Consider the following 22,153-nt stretch of genomic DNA (forward strand, 5'->3'; position numbering starts at 1 on the left):
CAAATTGTGACAAGTTTGACTGTGTCAGATTGGTCTAACAAGTGGCAACTTCAAATCTCAACCAACAAATGCTTTGTCTTGCACATTGGCAAAAAAAATCAAAACATAAAATACAAATTAGATGAACATGACCTTATAGATGACCCTCACTCTGTCAAGGACCTTGGAATACTCATTTCTAAAGATCTAAGTGCCAGAGCCCACTGTAACAACATTGCCAAAAAGGCATTAAGAGTTGTTAATTTAATCTTGCGTAGCTTCTTCACTGATAATGTTGTACTACTAACTAGAGCATACAAAACATTTGCTAGACCAATTATTGAATACCGCTCATCAGTCTGGAACCTGCACTGCATATCAGACATAAATACAGTCGAGAGAGTCCAGAGATATTTCACAAGAAGAGTCCTCCACTCCTCTGCTCGCAATAAAATACCTTATGCCACCAGACTCCAAATTTTGGGCTTAGATGACTTAGAACTACGCCAACTTCAGTCTGACCTAATCATAGTACATAAAATTATCTCCCACAATGTCCTACCAGTCAGTGATTACTTCAGCTTCAACCACAACAATACACGAGCACACAATAGATACAAACTCAAGGTAAACCGCTCCAAACTCGATTGCAGAAAATACGACTTCAGCAACAGAGTGGTCAATGCCTGGAATGCACTACCTGACTCTGTGGTTTCACCCCAAAACCCCCAAAATTTTAACCTTAGACTGTCTACATACACCTCATTCCAAAGAGGTCTGTAAGGGGCTTGCATAAGAGCACCAACGTGCCTACCATCCCTGTCCTAATGTTCCTTTTTACTTACTCTTTTCATGTATCCAAATTATGTTTATACTTTTACCTGTTATATATGATTGACAAAAAATAAATAAATAAAAATAAAGGCTTTAGCACTGATACATAAATAGGATGGAGACGGGCATTTATCCAAAATAAACTCATTCATTCTCATTCTCTCTCCCTCCTCCCCCCCCCCCCATATGTCCTCTGGCTTCTCCTCTTCTGTTTAACTTTACTTAGGAGAGCAGTTAATGATGAATCTGCTTTCTCTGCTCAATCAGGTTATGGCTATTCTCTAGAGGAGGCAGATGGGGAAGGAACCAGCGAGACCGTCTGGCCACCTCCTGGATTTAAAGTGGTGCTGAACTTAAACACCGGAAATGTACAGATAACCTAAAATGGAGAAAGCAAACAGCCCCAGCTTGCAACTCGAGCAGCTAGTGACCCAGCCAGTCCCTGTGACAGGCCACGGGGATGCCTTCTCTTACAAGGTAATTTCTTTTAACTTGAAGCTTTCATTTCTGAGATTCACCAGAGCAGGGGTCTCCAACCTTGGTCCCTTTAAGACTTGTGGACTTCAACTCAGAGAGTTCCTCAGCCAGCTTTGCTGGCTGAGGGATTCTGGGAGTTGAAGTCCACAAGTCTTAAAGGGACCAAGGTTGGAGACCCCTGCACCAGAGAGGCCCAAGGTAGCACAAAAAGAGGATCAATATTTTAATAATTTAATAATATATTTTTAAAGATTTATTAAGTTTATATCGGCTATCCATCTTACCACGGGTAATTCTGGGCAACTTACAATATTAACAAAAAATAATACTATAGGAATAAAGTGCTCCAAAAATATAAAAATTACAAAGGATAGCTCAAAAACGTGGACCTAGGGAGCAGTGGCTGGAGAAAGAGACATGAAATGGGTGATGGTATATATACAGTGGCTTAGTGGGTAAGACACTGAGCTTGTCGATCGAAAGGTCAGCAATTCAGCGGTTCGAATCCCTGGTGCCGCGTAACGGGGTGAGCTCCCGTTCCTTGTCCCAGCTTCTGCCAACTTAGCAGTTCAAAAACACATAAAAAATGCAAGTAGAAAAATAGGGACCACGTTTGGTGGGAAGGTAACAGCGTTCCGTGGGCCTTTGGCGTTGAGTCATCCCGGCCACATGGCCACGGAGACGTCTTCTGACCGCTGGCTCTTTGGCTTTGAAACAGAGATGAGCACTGCCCCCTAGAGTCGGGAACGACGAGCACGTATGTGCAAGGGGAACTTTTACCTTTATATATACATAAATACAGTCATGCATGTCTCACTTAACAACCACAGTGATTCTTTTTAAACAACCGTGGCAAAAGAAGTTGTAAATTTGAGTACACAACTATTTGTATTCAAAAATGACTCAAGGAGTTACTCTCCTATTTACTGGAGTATATGAGCCACAGTGGCGCAGTGGTTAGAGTGCAGTACTGCAGGCTACTTCTGCTGATCACCGGCTGCCAGCAGTTTGGCAGATCGAATCTCACCAGACTCAAGGTTGACTCAGCCTTCCATCCTTCCGAGGTCGGTAAACTGAGGACCCAGATGGTTGGGAGCAATAGGCTGACTCTGTAAACTGCTTAGAGGGGGCTGTAAAGCACTGTGGAGCGGTATATAAGTCTAAGTGCTATTGCTATTTATTTTGGCCAGGTCATGCGAGGGAATTCACTGGATAAAGCAATTATGCTTTGAAGAGTTAGCAGTAAAAGGAAACCAGGTAGCTGTTTGCCTGGACAAATATATGCTCCTTGCAGGACTTTTATTTGAATATATTAAGTCTGAAGACTTGTGATTAAGTCACTTCTTTCAATGCCATTATAATGTTCACTCGGTTGCTAAATGAAAGGTTGTAAGTCAAGAACTACCTGTAGGTCCTTCTTGCATTGACAGAAGCTGCAAAATTTAATCCCTGTGCTTTTTCCTTTCTTTGCAGGAAAATCTGATTGGTGCCTTGCTGGCTATTTTTGGGCACTTGACAATCAGCATTGCTCTCAACCTCCAGGTGAGCTGAGAGAAGTAGAAAAAGGATTCCAGAGCCATAGAGCCCCCAATGAATCTTCTCATTCTCCTTTCTCTTCCTCTAGAAATACAGTCATATCCGGTTGGTGAGTTGCAAAGAGACTAGGGCTTATTTTAGGACCAAGACCTGGTGGTGCGGTTTGTTCCTTCTCTGCCTGGGAGAATTGGGGGTCTTCTCCGCCTACGCTTTTGCCCCCCTGTCTCTGATAGTGCCTCTGGGGGCCGTCTCTGTCATAGGTAAGTCCATTAACGCATGTCAGCTCTTCATGGTAGAGGAGACTAGGAAACCAAGCCCATGAATGCTGATAGGATTGTGTCAGAATATGACTGGGAAGACATGGTACCAAGGTCAGCCAATGAACAGGCATAGCAAACTTAAGTCAGCCAATTGGGAGCTGAGACAGACTGGAGCCAGGGCGTGTCTTAGTCTGCAGCTTCTGATTCTGTGCAGAGAAACGAAACAAAACTGAAACCAGTGCGTGTTAAGCTGTGAGCTGTGAAGCTGGGTGTCTGAATTTGTCTCCTGTTCTGAGCTGAAATGAAACTGTGAATCTGCTGTTGGTATTGTAAACTTGCTTCATGTATTGTTGTGAATATAAAGAAGTTAATGAATCCTGCTGCATCAGTTTATCTGTGTGTGCTTCTGGATTTGATTTTTGCAACGAACTCTGACAGACTGTTATTAAATTGATTGATTTATTCGTTCATTCAGTTTATGTAGCCACCCATCTAGCATTTGTGACTCGCAAGTAAAAAATAATGAACACAGGTAGTCTTCGGCTTACAATCACAATTGAGCCCAACATTTTTTGTTTCTAAGTGAAACATTTGTTCAGTGAATTTTGCCCCATTTACGACCTTCCTTGCCACAGCTGTTAAGTGAATCACTGCAGCTGTTAAGTTAGTAACATGGTTGTTCAGTGAATCTGGCTTCCCCATGCACTTTGCTTATCAAATGGTCCTAAAAGGGGATCACGTGACTCCAGGATACTGCAACCACCATCAATACGAGTCAGTTGCCAAGCATCCGAATTTTTATCACATGACTAATCAGGGTGCGGCAACAGTCAAGTGTAAAAAATGGTCGGTTTTTTTTTAGCGCCATTGTAACTTTGAATGGTCACTAAATGAACCGTTGTAAGAGGAGGACTACCTGTAATGACAAATGAGCAACTAAAATTAAAACCATTTTTTAAAAAAAACCCAATTGAAGCAGTTAAAACTTAATTTGAGGGAAGAGCACAAGCAAGGCATATGATAACTAACAGTGCAGCCAACTTTAATTACAAAGTTATAGTCACAAGAGTCTTGGAAGACTGAGTGTGCCTTTCCCTTCCCTTCCTTTCCTTTATCTTCAGAAGAACTAGGGAGGGTTTGTCTGAGATGTTTACCTCAGGTAACCATTCTGGCTGGGACATAGATTTCTTTTACCTGACCATTGTATATTCCAGGGGTCTCCAACCTTGGCAACTTTAAGACTTGTGGACTTCAACTCTCAGCTTTGCTGGCTGAGGGATTCTGAGAGTTGAAGTCCACAAGTCTTAAAGTTGCCAAGGTTGGAGACCCCTGGTATATTCGTTGGCACTGTTCCTCCTGTTTCTCAAAGTTATTCCTTCTGCCATGCAGCTAAGACTTGCGCCTACAGACTTCTCCCACGATGCTGCATGATTCATGCCCAACGATATTTCTAGTGTTCCTTTTTTTTTTTTTAAATTTGAATTTATATCCCGCCCTTCTCCGAAGACTCAGGGAGGCTTACATTGTGTTAAGCAATAGTCTTCATCCATTTGTATATTATATACAAAGTCAACTTAATTGCCCCCAACCATCTGGGTCCTCATTTTACCTACCTTATAAAGGATGGAAGGCTGAGTCAACCTTGGGCCTGGTGGGGCTTGAACTTGCAGTAATTGCAAGCAGCTGTGTTAATAACAGACTGCTTAGTCTGTTGAGCCACCAGAGGCCCTTGATGCTCTCTGAGCTTGCTTGTTTTCTTGCAGACAAGTTTCGTTACTCTAACTAGGTAACATCATCAGTGCTAGTAAGGAGTTCCGTTTGTTTTTCATAGACTATAGCTCGGCCTTTAATACCATGGTCAGCACTTCTTTCTTCTCCTTCCATCAGGACGTAGATAGAGAAGCATAGGCAGCTTCACAAACGGGCTGAAGAAGAGTTTTTATCCGTGGGCTTTCAGACTCCTGAGTGGAAAATAACTTTACAACAACATAGCGACGTGCAATAAATTCACATGGTGCAATAGGATTGGGTGTTTCTTAGCAGGATTTACTGGGATAGGGATTTTTTTATTTTATTTTTTTTGTCTTTCACTGTGAGTGGTATTATGTTGGGGGGGGCAGTGCACGAAGGGAGGCTCAGCCAATCTCATAGTACACATGTTGTACTCTGACAATAAAGGTTTGAACTGAACTTGAAATGAGTTTATATTCTGGTATCTTGCCTGTCTGGGTGGGTGGGATTGGTTTTAGAGCAGGGGCAGGGATGAAATGCTCCCGGTTCGGACCGGATCGCCCAATCCGGTAGCGATGGCGGCGGGTGGTTCGAAGAACCGGTAGCAAAAATCCCTGCCCTCCCCATGCCCAGCTGAGCCGCACAATCATCAGAGGGTTATTTTTATTATTTTTTAAAGCATTTTTTCCTTCGGCCGAAAAAATGCTTTTAAAAGTAAAAAAAAAGCCTCTGATGATCGTGCTGTTCAGCTGGGATCGTCAGAGCCTTTTAAAAGCATTTTTTCTACAACCTCTTCGGCCGAAGAGGTTGTAGAAAAAAATGCTTTTAAAAGGCTCTGACGATCCCAGCTGAATTGCCTGATCATCAGAGGCTTTGAAAAGCATTTTTTAACAACCATCTGAAGAGGTTGTAGAAAAAATGTTTTTAAAAGTAAAAAAAAAGTTGGCCACACCCACCCAGTCACATTACCCCCTCCCCACCAAGCCACGCCCACAGTAGCAAATTTTACATTTCACCACTGAGCAGAGGTGAACAAACTTGGCAACTTTAAGACTTGTGGACTTCAACTCCCAGGATTCCTCAGCCAGCTTTACTTTAAGCTGGCTGAGGAATTCTGGGAATTGAAGTCCACAAGTCTTAAAGTTGCCAAGTTTGGAAATCCCTCTCTTAGAGACTCTTTGGTTGGGCTTTCTTGATTGGGGGTATTGCTTACTTGATTGTTGGTCTGAAGTTGACCTTTGGCATTAATCTATGCTGATATGGGTGCTGATTCCTGGTGGAGCGATGCTGGAGTCTTTTTTGTTGTTGTTGTTGTTGTTGTCTTTTGGGCTGGTTGATTCTCTCTTTTGCATATTGTATAGATGTTGTGAATGTCTACGTGTCTATTGATGGCTGATTTGTTAGAGTGCCAAGCTTCTAGAAATTCCCTGGCATTGTTGGACTTGGCCTGGTCTAGGATTGTCAGTTTTCCCAATTGAAACTATGGTTAAATCTGTCTATATGTTGTGAAATTAAAAAAAATAAACTGATAGCAAACAGCACTTTTTACTAGCACTGATGGTATTACCTAGTTAGGTCATGAAACGCCTGCAAGAAAGCAAGCAAGTTCAGAGAGCACCAAGGACCCCTCATTTCAACCCTGAGCTACGAATATTCTTCTTTATTGATATTTCTAGTATCAGAAATATCTCAAAAATTGAAATAGTTGACAACCCATATAAAATTGACTCCTATGTAAACAAGGTCAGATGGCGGTGCAGGTAGCAAATCTTCAAGATGCTAGCAAGATCCCTAGTCTTACATCCTCCCAGATGTAGGAAGCTTTGATATGTAGGCCAGATGTTCTCCAGTTATGCTGATTTACTCAAAAATAAAAGAGGGGGGGGGGAAAACCCTAATATTCAACCAAACATTTCCACAAGTGAAAATACACGCCTACTCAGCTTGAACTAATCAGACCGGCTGTCTCTAGCATTGGCAAAGCTCATTGCTTGCTATTTTCTCATTCAGCAAGTGCAATCATCGGAGTCATATTCATCAGGGAAAAATGGAAACCTAAAGACTTCTTGAGTAAGTGGCTGGATGCATTTTTTTTTTCCAGAACTGCCCGTCTTCAGCATGTTTTTTTTACCATTGCTTCCCTTGCTTACTCTTGTATGGATTGTACAAATCAACAGTGTTTCTGGCACTCTCTCTCTCTCTCTTAAAATTGCCATTATTATTATTTTAGCTTCTTTCGTACCTGCTAATTCGTTAGGCCCGGCTTGGAGATGGCTGGCTACTTTTTCATTATTTCAGAAAGGTGGGCTGGAGGGTTAGTTGGTTTCTCATCTTGGATATCCAGAAGGAAAGGGGGCAGCACTGTCCCTGTTAATTTACATCCAGATCCGGGGGTGGGTGGGTGTGCATTCCTTCTCCCTTCCTTCATTTTCCTTTTTTTTTTTTTGCTAATTTGTTTTAATTATAACACACAGGTAGCCCTCGAGTTACGTTTAGTGCAGGGGTTCCCAGACTTGGCAGCTTTAAGACTCGTGGACTTCAAGTCCCATAACTGGCTGGAGAATTCTGGGAGTTGAAGTCCACAAGTCTTTTTTTTTTTTAAGTTTTATTTTAACATTCATATCCAATAACATATTTAATGTACCATCATATACAATTAATCGGACCTGCCCGGTCACCACCCCCTTCCTTTAACTCTCTTCCCTTCTCTACCTTCTACTTTCCACAACCATCCTCCCCCTCTCTTATCTACATCCTCTCCTCCTTCCTCCCTACTCTTTTCTTCTCCCTCTTCTATCCCTCTTCCTTCCTTTCCTCTTCCTCCTCTTCTCTTTCCTACCTCCTTCTCTCTTCTACTTCCTTCTTTCCCGTCATTCTGAAGTGGTAGCCAGGCAGCTCCGATCTTACATTAATTATACTTCTTCAATCATCTTTGTACATTAACCCAGGGGGTGGGGGGAGGAAGGGGGAGGAAGGGGGGATGAGGGTAGAAAATGGATTGATGGAAGTCCACAAGTCTTAAAGCTGCCAAGTTTGAAGACCTCTGGTTTAGTGACTGCTTGAAGTTACAGCAACACTGAAAACAGTGACCCATGACAGTTGTTCGCGCTTAATGATCGTTGCATGGTCACATGATAAAAATTCAGCCGGCATGTATTTATGACTGTTGTATTGGCCCGTGATGATCCCCTTTTGTGACCTTCTGATAAGCAAAGTCAGGGAGGAAGCTAAATTCATCTAACAACCGTGTTACTAACTTAACCACTGTGGCAAGAAAAGTTGTTAAACGGGGCAAAATTCACTTAATAACTGTGTTGCCTACCAATGGAAATGTTAGGTTAAACAGCAGTCATAAGTCAAGGGCTACCTGTCCCTCTTCTTACATGGTATTAATTTTAAGATCTTTCCCTGTCCTGTGTCTGTCATTTCTAAGTGCCTTTATTCTTCAGGGGGGAAAAATGGGATGCCCACTTTAAATCAGCCAGCCCCTGCTTAACTGTACGGGCAGTGCAAGTCTTATTATTCGCAGCATGGAGTTGTATTCCAAGCTATCTAAAAGGGTAGCCTGTGCTACCTTCCCCCTCTCATTTTTGTTAACTATGCATCGGGGTGAAATCCAGCAGGTTCTGACAGGTTCTGGAGAACCGGTAGCAGAAATTTTGAGCAGTTCGGAGAACTGGCAGATATCACCTCTGGCTGGCCCCAGAGTGGGGTGGGAATGGGGATTTTGCAGTATCCTTCCCCTGCCACGCCCACAGAACTGTAAAAAAATTTGGATTTCGCCACTGCTATGCATGTGTATAACTCAAAGCGGCTGTAGGTCTCCGAATTAATGCACTAACACAGCTTTTCCTGTCTTCATCTTGCCAAAGGGCGTTATGTTTTGTCCTTCATAGGCTGCGCCTTAGCCATTGTTGGGACGCACTGCTAATCACCTTTGGACCGAACAATCATGAAGTCATGACAGGGGAGAACATCAGAAAGCACTTGGTCAGCTGGCCGTTCCTTCTCTATATGGTAAAGTGATCCGTTTCATCGAGTTTAATCTGTGGCCTTTCTCCTCACCTTCGTTTCATTTAGAGGCCTAAGCCAGGGATAAAATCCAGCAGGTTCTCATAGGTTCTGGAGAACCGGTAGCGGAAATTTTGAGTAGTTTGGAGAACTGGCAAAGACCACCTCTGGCTGGCCCCAGAGTGGGGTGGGAATGGGGATTTGACAGTATCCTTCCCCCAGGAGTGGGGTGAGAATGGGATTTTGCAATATCCTTCCCCAGGAGTGGGGTGGAATGGGACTTTGCAGTATCCTTCCCTGGAGTGGGGTGGGAATGGAGATTTTGCAGTATCATTCCCTGCCATGCCCACCAAGCCATGCCACAGAACTGGTAGTTAAAAACCTGGATTTCACCACTGGCCTAAGCCAATAAGTGATATTTTGGGCTTGCTCTGTGGTGCCTTGATCTAGATCAGGGTTTCTCAAATCTTGACAACGAAGAGGCGTGGGCTTTTGATTCTCAGAATTGCTGGCTGCCTGGGGAATCTGGGGATCAGGCTTCCACACATCTTAACTGCCAGCTTTGAAAAGTGCTGATCTAGAGCTTTAGTTTTAATTGGTTTGTTGAGCGGGTCACAAAAGCTGAGTTCATATGTCAAATTGAGCCATAAAGCAAGAATGGGCAGTCTCAGAGCTGTATGCGGTCTGGTGCTGGAAAAAAACCAAACAAAACCAAACAAGTTTCTTATCTTCAGAAAGATAAATTCTGAAACAGGATGACTGTAGTTTAAAATAATCAAGAATCTGCCCCAATGCTTTAAGGCAGGGGTTTCCAAACATGGCAACTTTAAGACTTGTGGACTTCAACTCCCAGAATTCCTCAGCCAGCAAAGCAAAGCTGGATGAGGAATTCTGGGACTTGAAGTCCACAAGTCTTAAAGTTGCCAAGTTTGGACACCCCTGCTTTAAGGAAACAAACAGCCCTCGCCACAATACTGCCACTGTCAGCTCCAGGTTTGTTAAGAGTGTTTCTCAGGCATCAAAAAATTGACTGCCCCCTTGCCATAAACTATGATTTGCAAATCGCAATGATGTATTAATACACTGTATTGCCGTATTTTTCGGAGTATAAGACGCACCTTAGTTTTTGGGGAGGAAAATAAGTTGAAAAAAAATTCTGCCTACCGGGTATTCATCTGGCTAGTCCTTAGCCCAGTCAGCTTCAGCATATTAGTTCGCTTGCTGATTTTGAGGTTGGGGCTGGTTGGAGCTAGAAAACAACTTCTAAAGCACAGCCGATCATTGGAGGGAGCAGCAATTAGAAAAGCAGGCAAAGCACGGAAGATCACTTTGCTTGCCTTGGGATTGAAAAACAGCTTCAAAAGCACAGCTGATCCTCGGAGGGAGCTCCGGTGTCTAAAGCAGGCAAAGTGCGGAAGGGGTAGGAGAAGGCAACAGCTGTTCCAGGTAGCCATTTTGGGCGCCGCATGGGGTTACATTTGGAGTGTTGTGTCTTGCCCGCCCTCAGAGCAGCCGGGGCCTTCTTACCTGCTCCCGCACACTGAGGAATGTATGCCTCCCGGTCCCAGTCCTGGCTCCATGCCCACACAAACTGCAGAAGGAGAATCTCCCTGCCCCAGCCCTGACTCCATGCCCAGGCAAACGGAGCAGCTAGACCCCTCCCCCTCCTCCACAGCAGGTGAGCCTGAGGAGGGTTTATTACCAACAGCTGATTGGTGTGACCCTCGCATCAGAAGATTGGAGAGGCGGAGGCTACAGAGGGAAGGGAGGGGCAGGCCTTAATGAGTGCTGAGTCATGGAGCCACACCCCATGGCCTATATAAAGGATCTACTTTCTGGCAGTCTCTGAGTCAGGCAAAAGTCAAACTTATCTTGCTGAAGTCACTTACTGGTCTCCTGCCTGCTCTGAGGACTTTGCTAGGACTTTGGGCAGAGCTGCAGAGGCAAGCCTGATTCGGATTTCCGGACCCAGCCGTCAGCGGAGGAGTGGGACACGACATCTTGCCTGACTCCTCACACATCTACAAGATGGATCAGCAACAGCTGGCGCTGATTGTGCAGCAGCTACAAACAGACAACCAGCAACTGCAACAGCAAGTCGCCCAGCTGACTGCTCAACTGGCTGCTGGGAATGCCCCAGCAGTCCAACCTCCTCCTCCTCCTCCTCAGCGCCACAGCCCGGTACCGGTGCCGGAGAAGTTCTCAGGACGGATGGAGATGTTCCCAGCCTTCATGGCCCAGTGCCAGACCTATGGCAATGCGGCCGGGGACTTTCCAGATGACCGGGCCAGGGTGGCCTTCGTGATGAACCTGTTGTCTGGCCAGGCTGCGAGTGGGCCACGCCTTGGTGCTCAGGGACAGCCCCTTGCTGGCGGACTACCAGGGGTTCTGGGGCACCACGCCTGATGTATGAAGACCCTGTGCGGGCCCAGACGGCTGCCTGGCGCCTCGGAGAGATCCAACAAGGGCCCCGCCCGGGAGTACATCGCGAATTCGTTGCTGTGCCATGATTCGGACTGGAACGACACGGCACTAGCGGACGCTGCTCAAGAGGGGCCTTCGGAAGAGCTCCAGGACGAGCTGGCTCGGGTGGAGGCGCCATGACCTCGCTGACCTGGTGCCCTCTGCCTGCGCCTCGACACCCGCCTCCAGCAACGCCCGCCCTGCCGCCGCCCGCACCCGCCAAAGACCGCCGCCCGCCCTCGACCCGTGCCGACCCCGCCCCGGCCCACCCCGCGCTTCGTGGGCGCCGCCGAGGAGCCCATGGAGTTAGGAGCGGCCAGGCCTCGCCTGACGGCCCAGGAGCGGAGCCGGAGGCGCCAAGGGGGGCTGTGCTTGTACTGTGGGGAGCCCGCCATTTCGCCGCATGCCCCAGGAAGCGCGGGCGGAACACGTACGCCCGTCCCCGAATCCCGGCCTGGCCAGTCGGGAAACGGGGCAGGCCCAGCCCAGGGGAAACCCTAGGCCGGGCACGGACCAAGCCCCCGCCAGACATGGCCGACGTGGACCCCGGGTCCCCTCGGCACCTGATTTTGGGCACCCCGGGGTGGGTGGGTGACCGCCGGAAGGGATCCCGCACACGCGCTGGTGGATTCGGGGCCACCACGAACTTTATGGACCGGGCCTTCGTGGACCATTTTGGTGTCCCTTGGTTCCGTAGACCTCCGATGAGCGACGAGACCATCGACGGGAGGGAGCTGGTGGCCGGACCCATTAACTTCGCCACGCAGCCCTTGCGCCTCGCCATCGGGGACCACGAGGAGGCGATTCGCTTCTACGTGACAGCGGACCTCCACTTCCCAGTGATCCTCGGACTGGCCTGGCTGCGGACGCACGACCCTCAGGTGGCCTGGTCGCGAACGCCATCTCGCTTCCCAGCCTGCAGTGTGTCGACCACATCCGCCACACCCGCGCCGCCAGGACGCCTTCACCCGCCGCCGCCGTGCCCCGAGCTGCAGGACTCGCTGACGCCTTCAGCGAAAAGGAGGCGGACCGCCACCCCGCACCGCCCCACGACTGCCCGTGGACCTGCAACCCGGCGCCCGCTGCCCACGGGCGCCTGTATTCCATGTCCGAGCCCGAGTTGGCCGCCTCAGGGACTTTCTGGACAAAAATCTGGCCCGAGGGTTCATCCGCCTTCCAAGTCCCTCTGTCGGCCCCGGTCCTCTTCGTAAAAAGAAGACGGGATTTGGCGCCTGTGTTGCGACTACCGCCGCTGAACGCCATCACGGTGCGGAATCGCTACCCCTGCCGCCATCCCGGAGCTGATGGACCGCTGCGGAGGCCTCCATCTTTACCAAGCTCGACCTCCGGGGCCTACAACCTGGTGCGGATGCGTGAAGGGGACGAGTGGAAGACGGCGCTCGCACCCGCACGGACACTACGAGTACACGGTCATGCCGCTCGGGCTGACCAACGCCCGCCGCCTTCCAACATTTTATGAACGATGTGTTCCGGGACATGTTGGATCGGTTCGTGGTGATCTACCTGACGACATCCTGGTCTACTCCCGGTCCAGGGAAAGTCACCTCCAGCACCTCCGCCTGGTCCTGCAGCGCCTGCGGGAGCACCAGCTCTACGCCAAGCTGGAGAAGTGCTTTTTCCTCCGTCGCCCATTGAGTTCCTCGGCACATCCTCTCACCCGAGGGATCGCCATGGACCCGCGCAAGGTGGAGGCCCTGAGCAGCTGGGAAGCCCGCCGGGTGAAGGATGTCCAGCGGCTGCTGGGCTTCGCCAATTACTATCGGACCTTCATCCCGGCTTCGCCACGCTGACGGCCCGCCACCCAGCTCCTTCAGAAGAAGGTCCTGCCCGTGGGGTCCCCGCAGGAGGAAGCCTTCACGGCTCTCAGGAAGGCTTTCGCCACGGAGCCCATCCTGCGACATCCCGACCCGCACCGCCTTCGTGGTGGAGACGGACGCCCAACGCCGCCTCGGAGCGGTGCTGCTACAGGCCCCGGCGGATGGCGGCACTCTTTTCCCGCGCTGCATTACCGCGGAAGCTCAACCCTTCCGAGCGCAACTATACCATCTGGGAAAAGGAGTTGCTGGCTATCAAGGCCGCTCGAGGCGTGGCGGCACCACCTGGAGGGGCCCGCATCAGGTGGAGGTCCGAACGACCATCGGAACCTCGAACATCTCACCACGGCTCGGAAGTTGAACCAGCGGCAGATCCGTGGTCGCTGTTCTTGCCCGGTTCAACTTCCGCCACCTATATCCCCAGTGGCCACAACCGAGGGCGGACGCCTGTCCCGTAAGCCGGAGTACCTGAGCGCCCAAGACCCTCTTCCTCCACGGACTGTACTGCCGGCGGAAGCCTTGGCCGCCTGGGAACCGTGGACTTACGGGCCCGGTGCGAGAGGCGCAGCGCCAAGACGCCTGGTCTCAGCAGCGGCGAGCGGAGGCGGGCCCCACGCCTCCGTGGACATTGGAAGACGACGACTCAAGTTCCGGGGCGGTTGTATGTGCCCACGGGCCGCCCGTCCTCGCCCTGACCCAGTGCCACGACAACCCTGCCGCGGGCCATTTCGGGTTTTTCAAGACTCTCAACCTGGTAACGCGGACCTTCTGGTGGCCCGGGGTGCGGCATGATGTCCATGCCTATGTGACGCCCTGCGTGCCGTGCCGGCAAGCCAAGGCCGCCACGGGGGCCCCTCCTGGTCTCCTCCAGCCCTTGCCGACTCCTGACAGACCCTGGGGCGATTTCCATGGACTTCCTGACGGACCTGCCGCCCTCGGGTTCACCACGGTGCTGGTGGTGGTGGACATGCTCACCAAGATGGCACACTTCATCCGCTGGCTGCCCACCGCCACCAAGACAGCCCGCCTCTTCTTGCAGCACGCCTTCCGCCCACGGCCTGCCGGACAGGGTGGTGTCGGACCGTGGGGTGCAGTTCACGGCCCGCTTTTGGAAGAGCCTGATGGCCGCATTGAGGTGCAGGTGCCTGTCGCCGGCGCACCATCCGGAGACCGACGGCGGACGGAGAAGATCATTGGCGCCCTGGAGCAGTACCTCCGGTGCTTCGTGAACCAACAGCAGGACAACTGGGCCGATTACCTGTCCCTGGCAGAGTTCGCATTCAACAACTCCCAACACACCTCCACCCAGACCACCCTGCTCCTGGCCAACTTGGGGTACCATCCGCGGCTCTTCCTCTGGCGCCCGGACTCCCGGTTCCCGAGACACAGTCCTTTCTCTCCGAGTTGCACGCGTCCAGCAGATGGTGCGCCGGCAGCTGAATCGGGCGAAGGAGGACTACAAGCGGTCGCCGATCGCTCCCGACGGGCAACACCCCGCTGGTGGTCGGAGACCGCGGTGGCTCTCCACAGCATCTCCCGTCCGACCGCCGGCGAAGAAACTGACCACCGTTCATCGGTCCGTCGCCGAGGCGGTCATCAATCCGTGGCCTACCGATTGACCCTGCCGCTCCATGCGGATCCATCCTGCCTTCCAACATTTTATGAACGATGTGTTCCAGGACATGTTGGATTGGTTCGTGGTGATCTACCTGAACGACATCCTGGTCTACTCCCGTCCAGGGAAAGTACCTCCAGCACCTCTGCCTGGTCCTGCAGCGCCTGTGGGAGCACCAGCTCTACGCCAAGCTGGAGAAGTGCTTTTTCCTCCGTCGCCCATTGAGTTCCTCGGCACATCCTCTCACCCGAGGGATCGCCATGGACCCGCAAGGTGGAGGCCCTGAGCAGCTGGGAAGCCCCGCCGGGTGAAGGATGTCCAGCGGCTGCTGGGCTTCGCCAATTACTATCGGACCTTCATCCCGGCTTCGCCACGCTGACGGCCCGCCACCCAGCTCCTTCAGAAGAAGGTCCTGCCCGTGGGGTCCCCGCAGGAGGAAGCCTTCACGGCTCTCAGGAAGGCTTTCGCCACGGAGCCCATCCTGCGACATCCCGACCCGCACCGCCTTCGTGGTGGAGACGGACGCCCAACGCCGCCTCGGAGCGGTGCTGCTACAGGCCCCGGCGGATGGCGGCACTCTTTTCCCGCGCTGCATACTACCGCGAAGCTCAACCCTTCCGAGCGCAACTATACCATCTGGGAAAAGGAGTTGCTGGCTATCAAGGCCGCTCGAGGCGTGGCGGCACCACCTGGAGGGGCCCGCATCAGGTGGAGGTCCGAACGGACCATCGGAACCTCGAACATCTCACCACGGCTCGGAAGTTGAACCAGCGGCAGATCCGGTGGTCGCTGTTCTTCGCCCGGTTCAACTTCCGCATAACCTATATCCCCAGCGGCCACAACTGGAGGGCGGAGTACCTGAGCGCCCAAGACCCTCTTCCTCCACGGACAGTGCTGCCGGCGGAAGCCTTGGCCGCCGCCCGGGAACCGGTGGACTTAGGGGCCCGGGTGCGAGAGGCGCAGCGCCAAGACGCCTGGTCTCAGCAGCGGCGAGCGGAGGCGGGCCCCACGTCTCCGTGGACATTGGAAGACGACGTGCTCAAGTTCCGGGGGCAGTTGTATGTGCCCACAGGGCCGCTTCAGTCCCTCGTCCTGGCCCAGTGCCACGACAACCCTGCAGCGGGCCATTTCGGGTTTTCCAAGACTCTCAACCTGGTAACGCGGACCTTCTGGTGGCCCCGGGTGCGGCATGATGTCCATGCCTATGTGACGCCCTGCGTGCCGTGCCGGCAAGCCAAGGCCGCCACGGGGGCCCCTCCCGGTCTCCTCCAGCCCTTGCCGACTCCTGACAGACCCTGGGGGGCGATTTTCATGGACTTCCTGACGGACCTGCCGCCCTCGGGTTCACCACGGTGCTGGTGGTGGTGGACATGCTCACCAAGATGGCACACTTCATCCAGGCCGCTGGCTGCCCACCGCCACCAAGACGGCCCGCCTCTTCTTGCAGCACGCCTTCCGCCTCCACGGCCTGCAAGTTACAGCAACACTGAAAACAGTGACCCATGACAGTTGTTCGCGCTTAATGATCGTTGCATGGTCAAATGATAAAAATTCAGCCGGCATGTATTTATGACTGTTGTATTGGCCCGTGATGATCCCCTTTTGTGACCTTCTGATAAGCAAAGTCAGGGAGGAAGCTAGATTCATCTAACAACCGTGTTACTAACTTAACCACTGTGGTAAGAAAAGTTGTTAAACGGGGCAAAATTCACTTAATAACTGTGTTGCCTACCAATGGAAATGTTAGGTTAAACAGCAGTCATAAGTCAAGGGCTACCTGTCCCTCTTCTTACATGGTATTAATTTTAAGATCTTTCCCTGTCCTGTGTCTGTCATTTCTAGTTGCCTTTATTCTTCAGGGGGGGAAATGGGATGCCCACTTTAAATCAGCCAGCCCCTGCTTAACTGTACGGGCAGTGCAAGTCTTATTATTCGCAGCATGGAGTTGTATTCCAAGCTATCTAAAAGGGTAGCCTGTGCTACCTTCCCCCTCTCATTTTTGTTAACTATGCATCGGGGTGAAATCCAGCAGGTTCTGACAGGTTCTGGAGAACCGGTAGCAGAAATTTTGAGCAGTTCGGAGAACTGGCAGATATCACCTCTGGCTGGCCCCAGAGTGGGGTGGGAATGGGGATTTTGCAGTATCCTTCCCCTGCCACGCCCACAGAACTGTAAAAAAATTTGGATTTCGCCACTGCTATGCATGTGTATAACTCAAAGCGGCTGTAGGTCTCCGAATTAATGCACTAACACAGCTTTTCCTGTCTTCATCTTGCCAAAGGGCGTTATGTTTTGTCCTTCATAGGCTGCGTCTTAGCCATTGTTGGGACGTACCTGCTAATCACCTTTGGACCGAACAATCATGAAGTCATGACAGGGGAGAACATCAGAAAGCACTTGGTCAGCTGGCCGTTCCTTCTCTATATGGTAAAGTGATCCGTTTCATCGAGTTTAATCTGTGGCCTTTCTCCTCACCTTCGTTTCATTTAGAGGCCTAAGCCAGGGATAAAATCCAGCAGGTTCTCATAGGTTCTGGAGAACCGGTAGCGGAAATTTTGAGTAGTTTGGAGAACTGGCAAAGACCACCTCTGGCTGGCCCCAGAGTGGGGTGGGAATGGGGATTTGACAGTATCCTTCCCCCAGGAGTGGGGTGAGAATGGGGATTTTGCAATATCCTTCCCCAGGAGTGGGGTGGGAATGGGGACTTTGCAGTATCCTTCCCCTGGAGTGGGGTGGGAATGGAGATTTTGCAGTATCATTCCCCTGCCATGCCCACCAAGCCACGCCACAGAACTGGTAGTTAAAAAAAAACCTGGATTTCACCACTGGCCTAAGCCAATAAGTGATATTTTGGGCTTGCTCTGTGGTGCCTTGATCTAGATCAGGGTTTCTCAAATCTTGACAATTTGAAGAGGCGTGGGCTTTTGATTCTCAGAATTGCTGGCTGCCTGGGGAATCTGGGGATCAGGCTTCCACACATCTTAACTGCCAGCTTTGAAAAGTGCTGATCTAGAGCTTTAGTTTTAATTGGTTTGTTGAGCGGGTCACAAAAGCTGAGTTCATATGTCAAATTGAGCCATAAAGCAAGAATGGGCAGTCTCAGAGCTGTATGCGGTCTGGTGCTGGAAAAAAACCAAACAAAACCAAACAAGTTTCTTATCTTCAGAAAGATAAATTCTGAAACAGGATGACTGTAGTTTAAAATAATCAAGAATCTGCCCCAATGCTTTAAGGCAGGGGTTTCCAAACATGGCAACTTTAAGACTTGTGGACTTCAACTCCCAGAATTCCTCAGCCAGCAAAGCAAAGCTGGATGAGGAATTCTGGGACTTGAAGTCCACAAGTCTTAAAGTTGCCAAGTTTGGACACCCCTGCTTTAAGGAAACAAACAGCCCTCGCCACAATACTGCCACTGTCAGCTCCAGGTTTGTTAAGAGTGTTTCTCAGGCATCAAAAAATTGACTGCCCCCTTGCCATAAACTATGATTTGCAAATCGCAATGATGTATTAATACACTGTATTGCCGTATTTTTCGGAGTATAAGACGCACCTTAGTTTTTGGGGAGGAAAATAAGTTGAAAAAAAATTCTGCCTACCGGGTATTCATCTGGCTAGTCCTTAGCCCAGTCAGCTTCAGCATATTAGTTCGCTTGCTGATTTTGAGGTTGGGGCTGGTTGGAGCTAGAAAACAACTTCTAAAGCACAGCCGATCATTGGAGGGAGCAGCAATTAGAAAAGCAGGCAAAGCACGGAAGATCACTTTGCTTGCCTTGGGGTTGAAAAACAGCTTCAAAAGCACAGCTGATCCTCGGAGGGAGCTCCGGTGTCTAAAGCAGGCAAAGTGCGGAAGGGGTAGGAGAAGGCAACAGCTGTTCCAGGTAGCCATTTTGGGCGCCGCATGGGGTTACATTTGGAGTGTTGTGTCTTGCCCGCCCTCAGAGCAGCCGGGGCCTTCTTACCTGCTCCCGCACACTGAGGAATGTATGCCTCCCGGTCCCAGTCCTGGCTCCATGCCCACACAAACTGCAGAAGGAGAATCTCCCTGCCCCAGCCCTGACTCCATGCCCAGGCAAACGGAGCAGCTAGACCCCTCCCCCTCCTCCACAGCAGGTGAGCCTGAGGAGGGTTTATTACCAACAGCTGATTGGTGTGACCCTCGCATCAGAAGATTGGAGAGGCGGAGGCTACAGAGGGAAGGGAGGGGCAGGCCTTAATGAGTGCTGAGTCATGGAGCCACACCCCATGGCCTATATAAAGGAGCTACTTTCTGGCAGTCTCTGAGTCAGGCAAAAGTCAAACTTATCTTGCTGAAGTCACTTACTGGTCTCCTGCCTGCTCTGAGGACTTTGCTAGGACTTGCAGAGGCAAGCCTGATTCGGATTTCCCGGACCCAGCCGTCAGCGGAGGAGTGGGACACGACATGGAGTATAAGACACACCCAAATTTTCAACCACTTTTAGGAGGGAAAAAAGTGCGTCTTATACTCTGAAAAATACGGTAAGTCGAACCAATTGGATAACGTTATGATTTAACATGATGTGATCCCAAATTGAGTATTAGATCTGCAGTTACAATAGATCCCTAGGTATCTCTAGATATTCTGAATGGCTCAAGGTTGACTCATCCTTCCATCCTTCCAAGGTCGGTAAAATGAGGACCCAGATCGTTGCAGGCAAGAAGCTGACTCTGTAAACCGCTTAGACAGGGCTGTAAAGCACTGTGAAGTAGCATATAAGTCTTAAGTTCTATGGCTATTGCTATCCTTACCCAATATCCGGGCTAGATGGTTGTATTTAAACACAAGCTCTTGGGTTATTTTACTGGTAGCTCTAGTGCAGGGGTGTCAAACTCACGTTGTCACGATGACGTCACATGATGCATCGGGACTTTTTCCCCCTTCTCTAAACCGAGCATGGCCAGTATGTGATGCATCTGGCCTATGGGCCGGGAGTTTGACAGCCCTGCTCTAGTGCAGGGGTCTCCAACCTTGGCAACTTTAAGACTTGTGGATTTCAACTCCCAGGATTCCTCGGCCAGCAAAGCTGTCTTAAAGTTGCCAAGGTTGGAGACCCCTGCTCTAGTGTGTTAAACAAGCCAAGTTGGCCAACTCATTTTAATAATCTAGGGTTTACAAACTACAGAGGATCAATTTGTGTGTTATTGAGAGAAGCTGGTTTAGGGGGAAGGCTATTCACTTTCTGAGCAAAAGCAGCCAAAAATGAGGAATCTGCCAGCAGAAAGAAGCAGCTCAGCAAATAGGCGTGGCCCCAGAAGATTTTACTGATTTATTTTAGAAATGTGTATGGTCATCCATTTTGAATAAACAGTTTTAATCAAACCTCAATGTAATAAAACCTCCATAAACAAAGTATATAATTAAAATAATAATTACAGAAGATGATAATATAATTAAAATAATAATTGCACATGATTATAAGAATATAATTAAAATAATAATTGCTCAGGAACTGCCTAATAGCTTACAGGATTATGTTTGCTTGTTCGTGAACAAAATGGGAGATACAGAAAATGCCTGGCCAAACATGCTCCCCAGTTTCAGGATTTGAATAAGGTGCCATGTGGACTAGCAACAGCTCTTGGTCATGAGAATTCCCTGGATGACTTTGGGCCAATCCTTTTCCCCAGTGGTGAGATGCAATGGGTTAAACAACAGATTGGTGAGTATGCGCTTCACACACGTGCGCACCAAACACACGCTTTGCATGCGCACAGCATTCAAAAACTGCCCATTTTAAGCTTAAAAACTTACCTACTATGTCAATGCCGGTGAGTAAAACAGTTGAGGCGTGGGAATCCGCTGTGTCGCACGAATCAGCTGAGCTAAAAAAACAGGGAAATGTAGGACAGGAAAGGGCAGGGTGGGTGGGTGGGGCTAACTGCTCACTGGAACTACTGGTTCGCCCGAACCGATCCGAACCGGCTGAGTCCCACCCCTGCTTTCCCCTAAGCCCAGTCTCTTTAGCTGTGCTGTTGTGGTGGGTGAAGCTTAGCTCACGGAGTGTTGTATGCGTGGCCTTGAGTTCCTGCAGAAAAGGCAGAATCAGCTTTTAACAAATAGATAAAATCAACTGCATTCCACCTAAGCCAGGGGTGTCCAATCTTGGCAACTTTAAGACCTGTGGACTTCAATTCCCAGAATTCCCCAGCCAGCCATGCTTAGTGCAATGTGAGAAATCTAATCTATAATTCAGTCCTCCTAAACTGATACAGGTAGTGACTGTTCAAAGTTATGACCTACCTGAAAAAGGGGATTTACGACCCAAATCTGAAGTCCTAATGATCATTGGGGGAAATTCCCCTTCAGAGCTGGATCATAATAGCAATAGCACTTAGACTTATATACCGCTTCACAGTGCCTTACTGCCTTCTCTAAGCGGTTTTCAGAGTCAGCATATTTCCCCCAACAAGCTGGGTCCTCATTTTACCCACCTCGGAAGGATGAAAGTCCTTGAGTCAACCTTGAGCCTAGTGAGACTCAAATTGCCAAAGTACTGGCAGCCCTCAGTTAGCAGAAGTAGCCTGCAATACTGCACTCTAACCACTGTGCCACCACAGCTCATAAAAAGTAAAGGTTCCCCTGGCACATCTGTGCTAGTCATTCCCGACTTTAGGGGGTGGTGCTCATCTCCATTTCAAAGCCAAAGAGCCGGTGCTGTTCAAAGAAGTCTCCATGGTCATGCTGTTACGCTGTTAAATTCCCACCAAGGTGGTCCCTATTTTTCTACTTGCATTTTTTACGTGCTTTCGAACTGCTAGGTTGGCAGAAGCTGGGACAAGTAACGGGAGCTCACCCAATTACGCGGCAGTACTAGGGATTTGAACCGTTGAACTGCCGACCTTTCGATCAGCAAGCTCAGCATCTTACCCACTAAGCCACTATGTCCCTTCACCACAGCTCATAAGTCCTCTTTTTCAGGTAGGTCACAACTTCCCCACAGTCACGTGACTCTATTTTGGGCACTAAGCAACGCGTACAGGCATTCCTCTACTTACAACAGTTCATTTAGTGACCGTTCAAAGTTATGTCACTGAAAAAGGTAACTTGTGACCATTTTTTGCACTTAAGTCTATTGTAGCATCCCCATGGCTACATGATCAAAATTCAGATACTTGGCAACTGACTCATATTATGACAATTGCATTGTCTTGGGGGTCATATCAACACCTTTTGCAACCTTTTGAGAAGCAAAGTCAATGGGGAAGCCCGATTCATTTAACAACCGTGTTATGACCTTAACAATTCTGGCGAGAAAGGTGGTAGAATGGAGAAAAATTCACTTAACAACTATCTCCCTTAGCCACAGAAATTTGGGGCTCAATTGCGGTCGTAAGTCAAGGACTACCTATATTTACGGCCTTTTGCCATGTCCTGTAGTCATGTGACTGCATTT

At 49.7% G+C, this 22,153-nt stretch overlaps 1 protein-coding gene across 5 annotated transcripts in view; it reads left to right on the forward strand.

Annotated features, from left to right (window-relative positions):
- Positions 1-22,153, forward strand: part of NIPAL3 (NIPA like domain containing 3) — a 48,706-nt gene that overhangs the window by 12,477 nt on the left and 14,076 nt on the right. For 2 of the 5 annotated variants that reach the window (XM_058195741.1, XM_058195740.1), the window contains exons 2-6: positions 1,081-1,290; positions 2,764-2,832; positions 2,915-3,086; positions 6,828-6,887; positions 17,023-17,168. In XM_058195741.1, the coding sequence (XP_058051724.1) occupies positions 1,198-1,290; positions 2,764-2,832; positions 2,915-3,086; positions 6,828-6,887; positions 17,023-17,168 (540 nt within the window). In that variant the 5' untranslated portion in view covers positions 1,081-1,197. The remainder of the gene's footprint in view (positions 1-1,080; positions 1,291-2,763; positions 2,833-2,914; positions 3,087-6,827; positions 6,888-17,022; positions 17,169-22,153) is intronic. The other 3 variants (XM_058195742.1, XM_058195743.1, XM_058195744.1) reach the window with 3 other exon arrangements.

This window comes from Ahaetulla prasina, chromosome 10, assembly GCF_028640845.1.
Source record: "Ahaetulla prasina isolate Xishuangbanna chromosome 10, ASM2864084v1, whole genome shotgun sequence".
Lineage (NCBI taxonomy): Eukaryota > Metazoa > Chordata > Lepidosauria > Squamata > Colubridae > Ahaetulla > Ahaetulla prasina.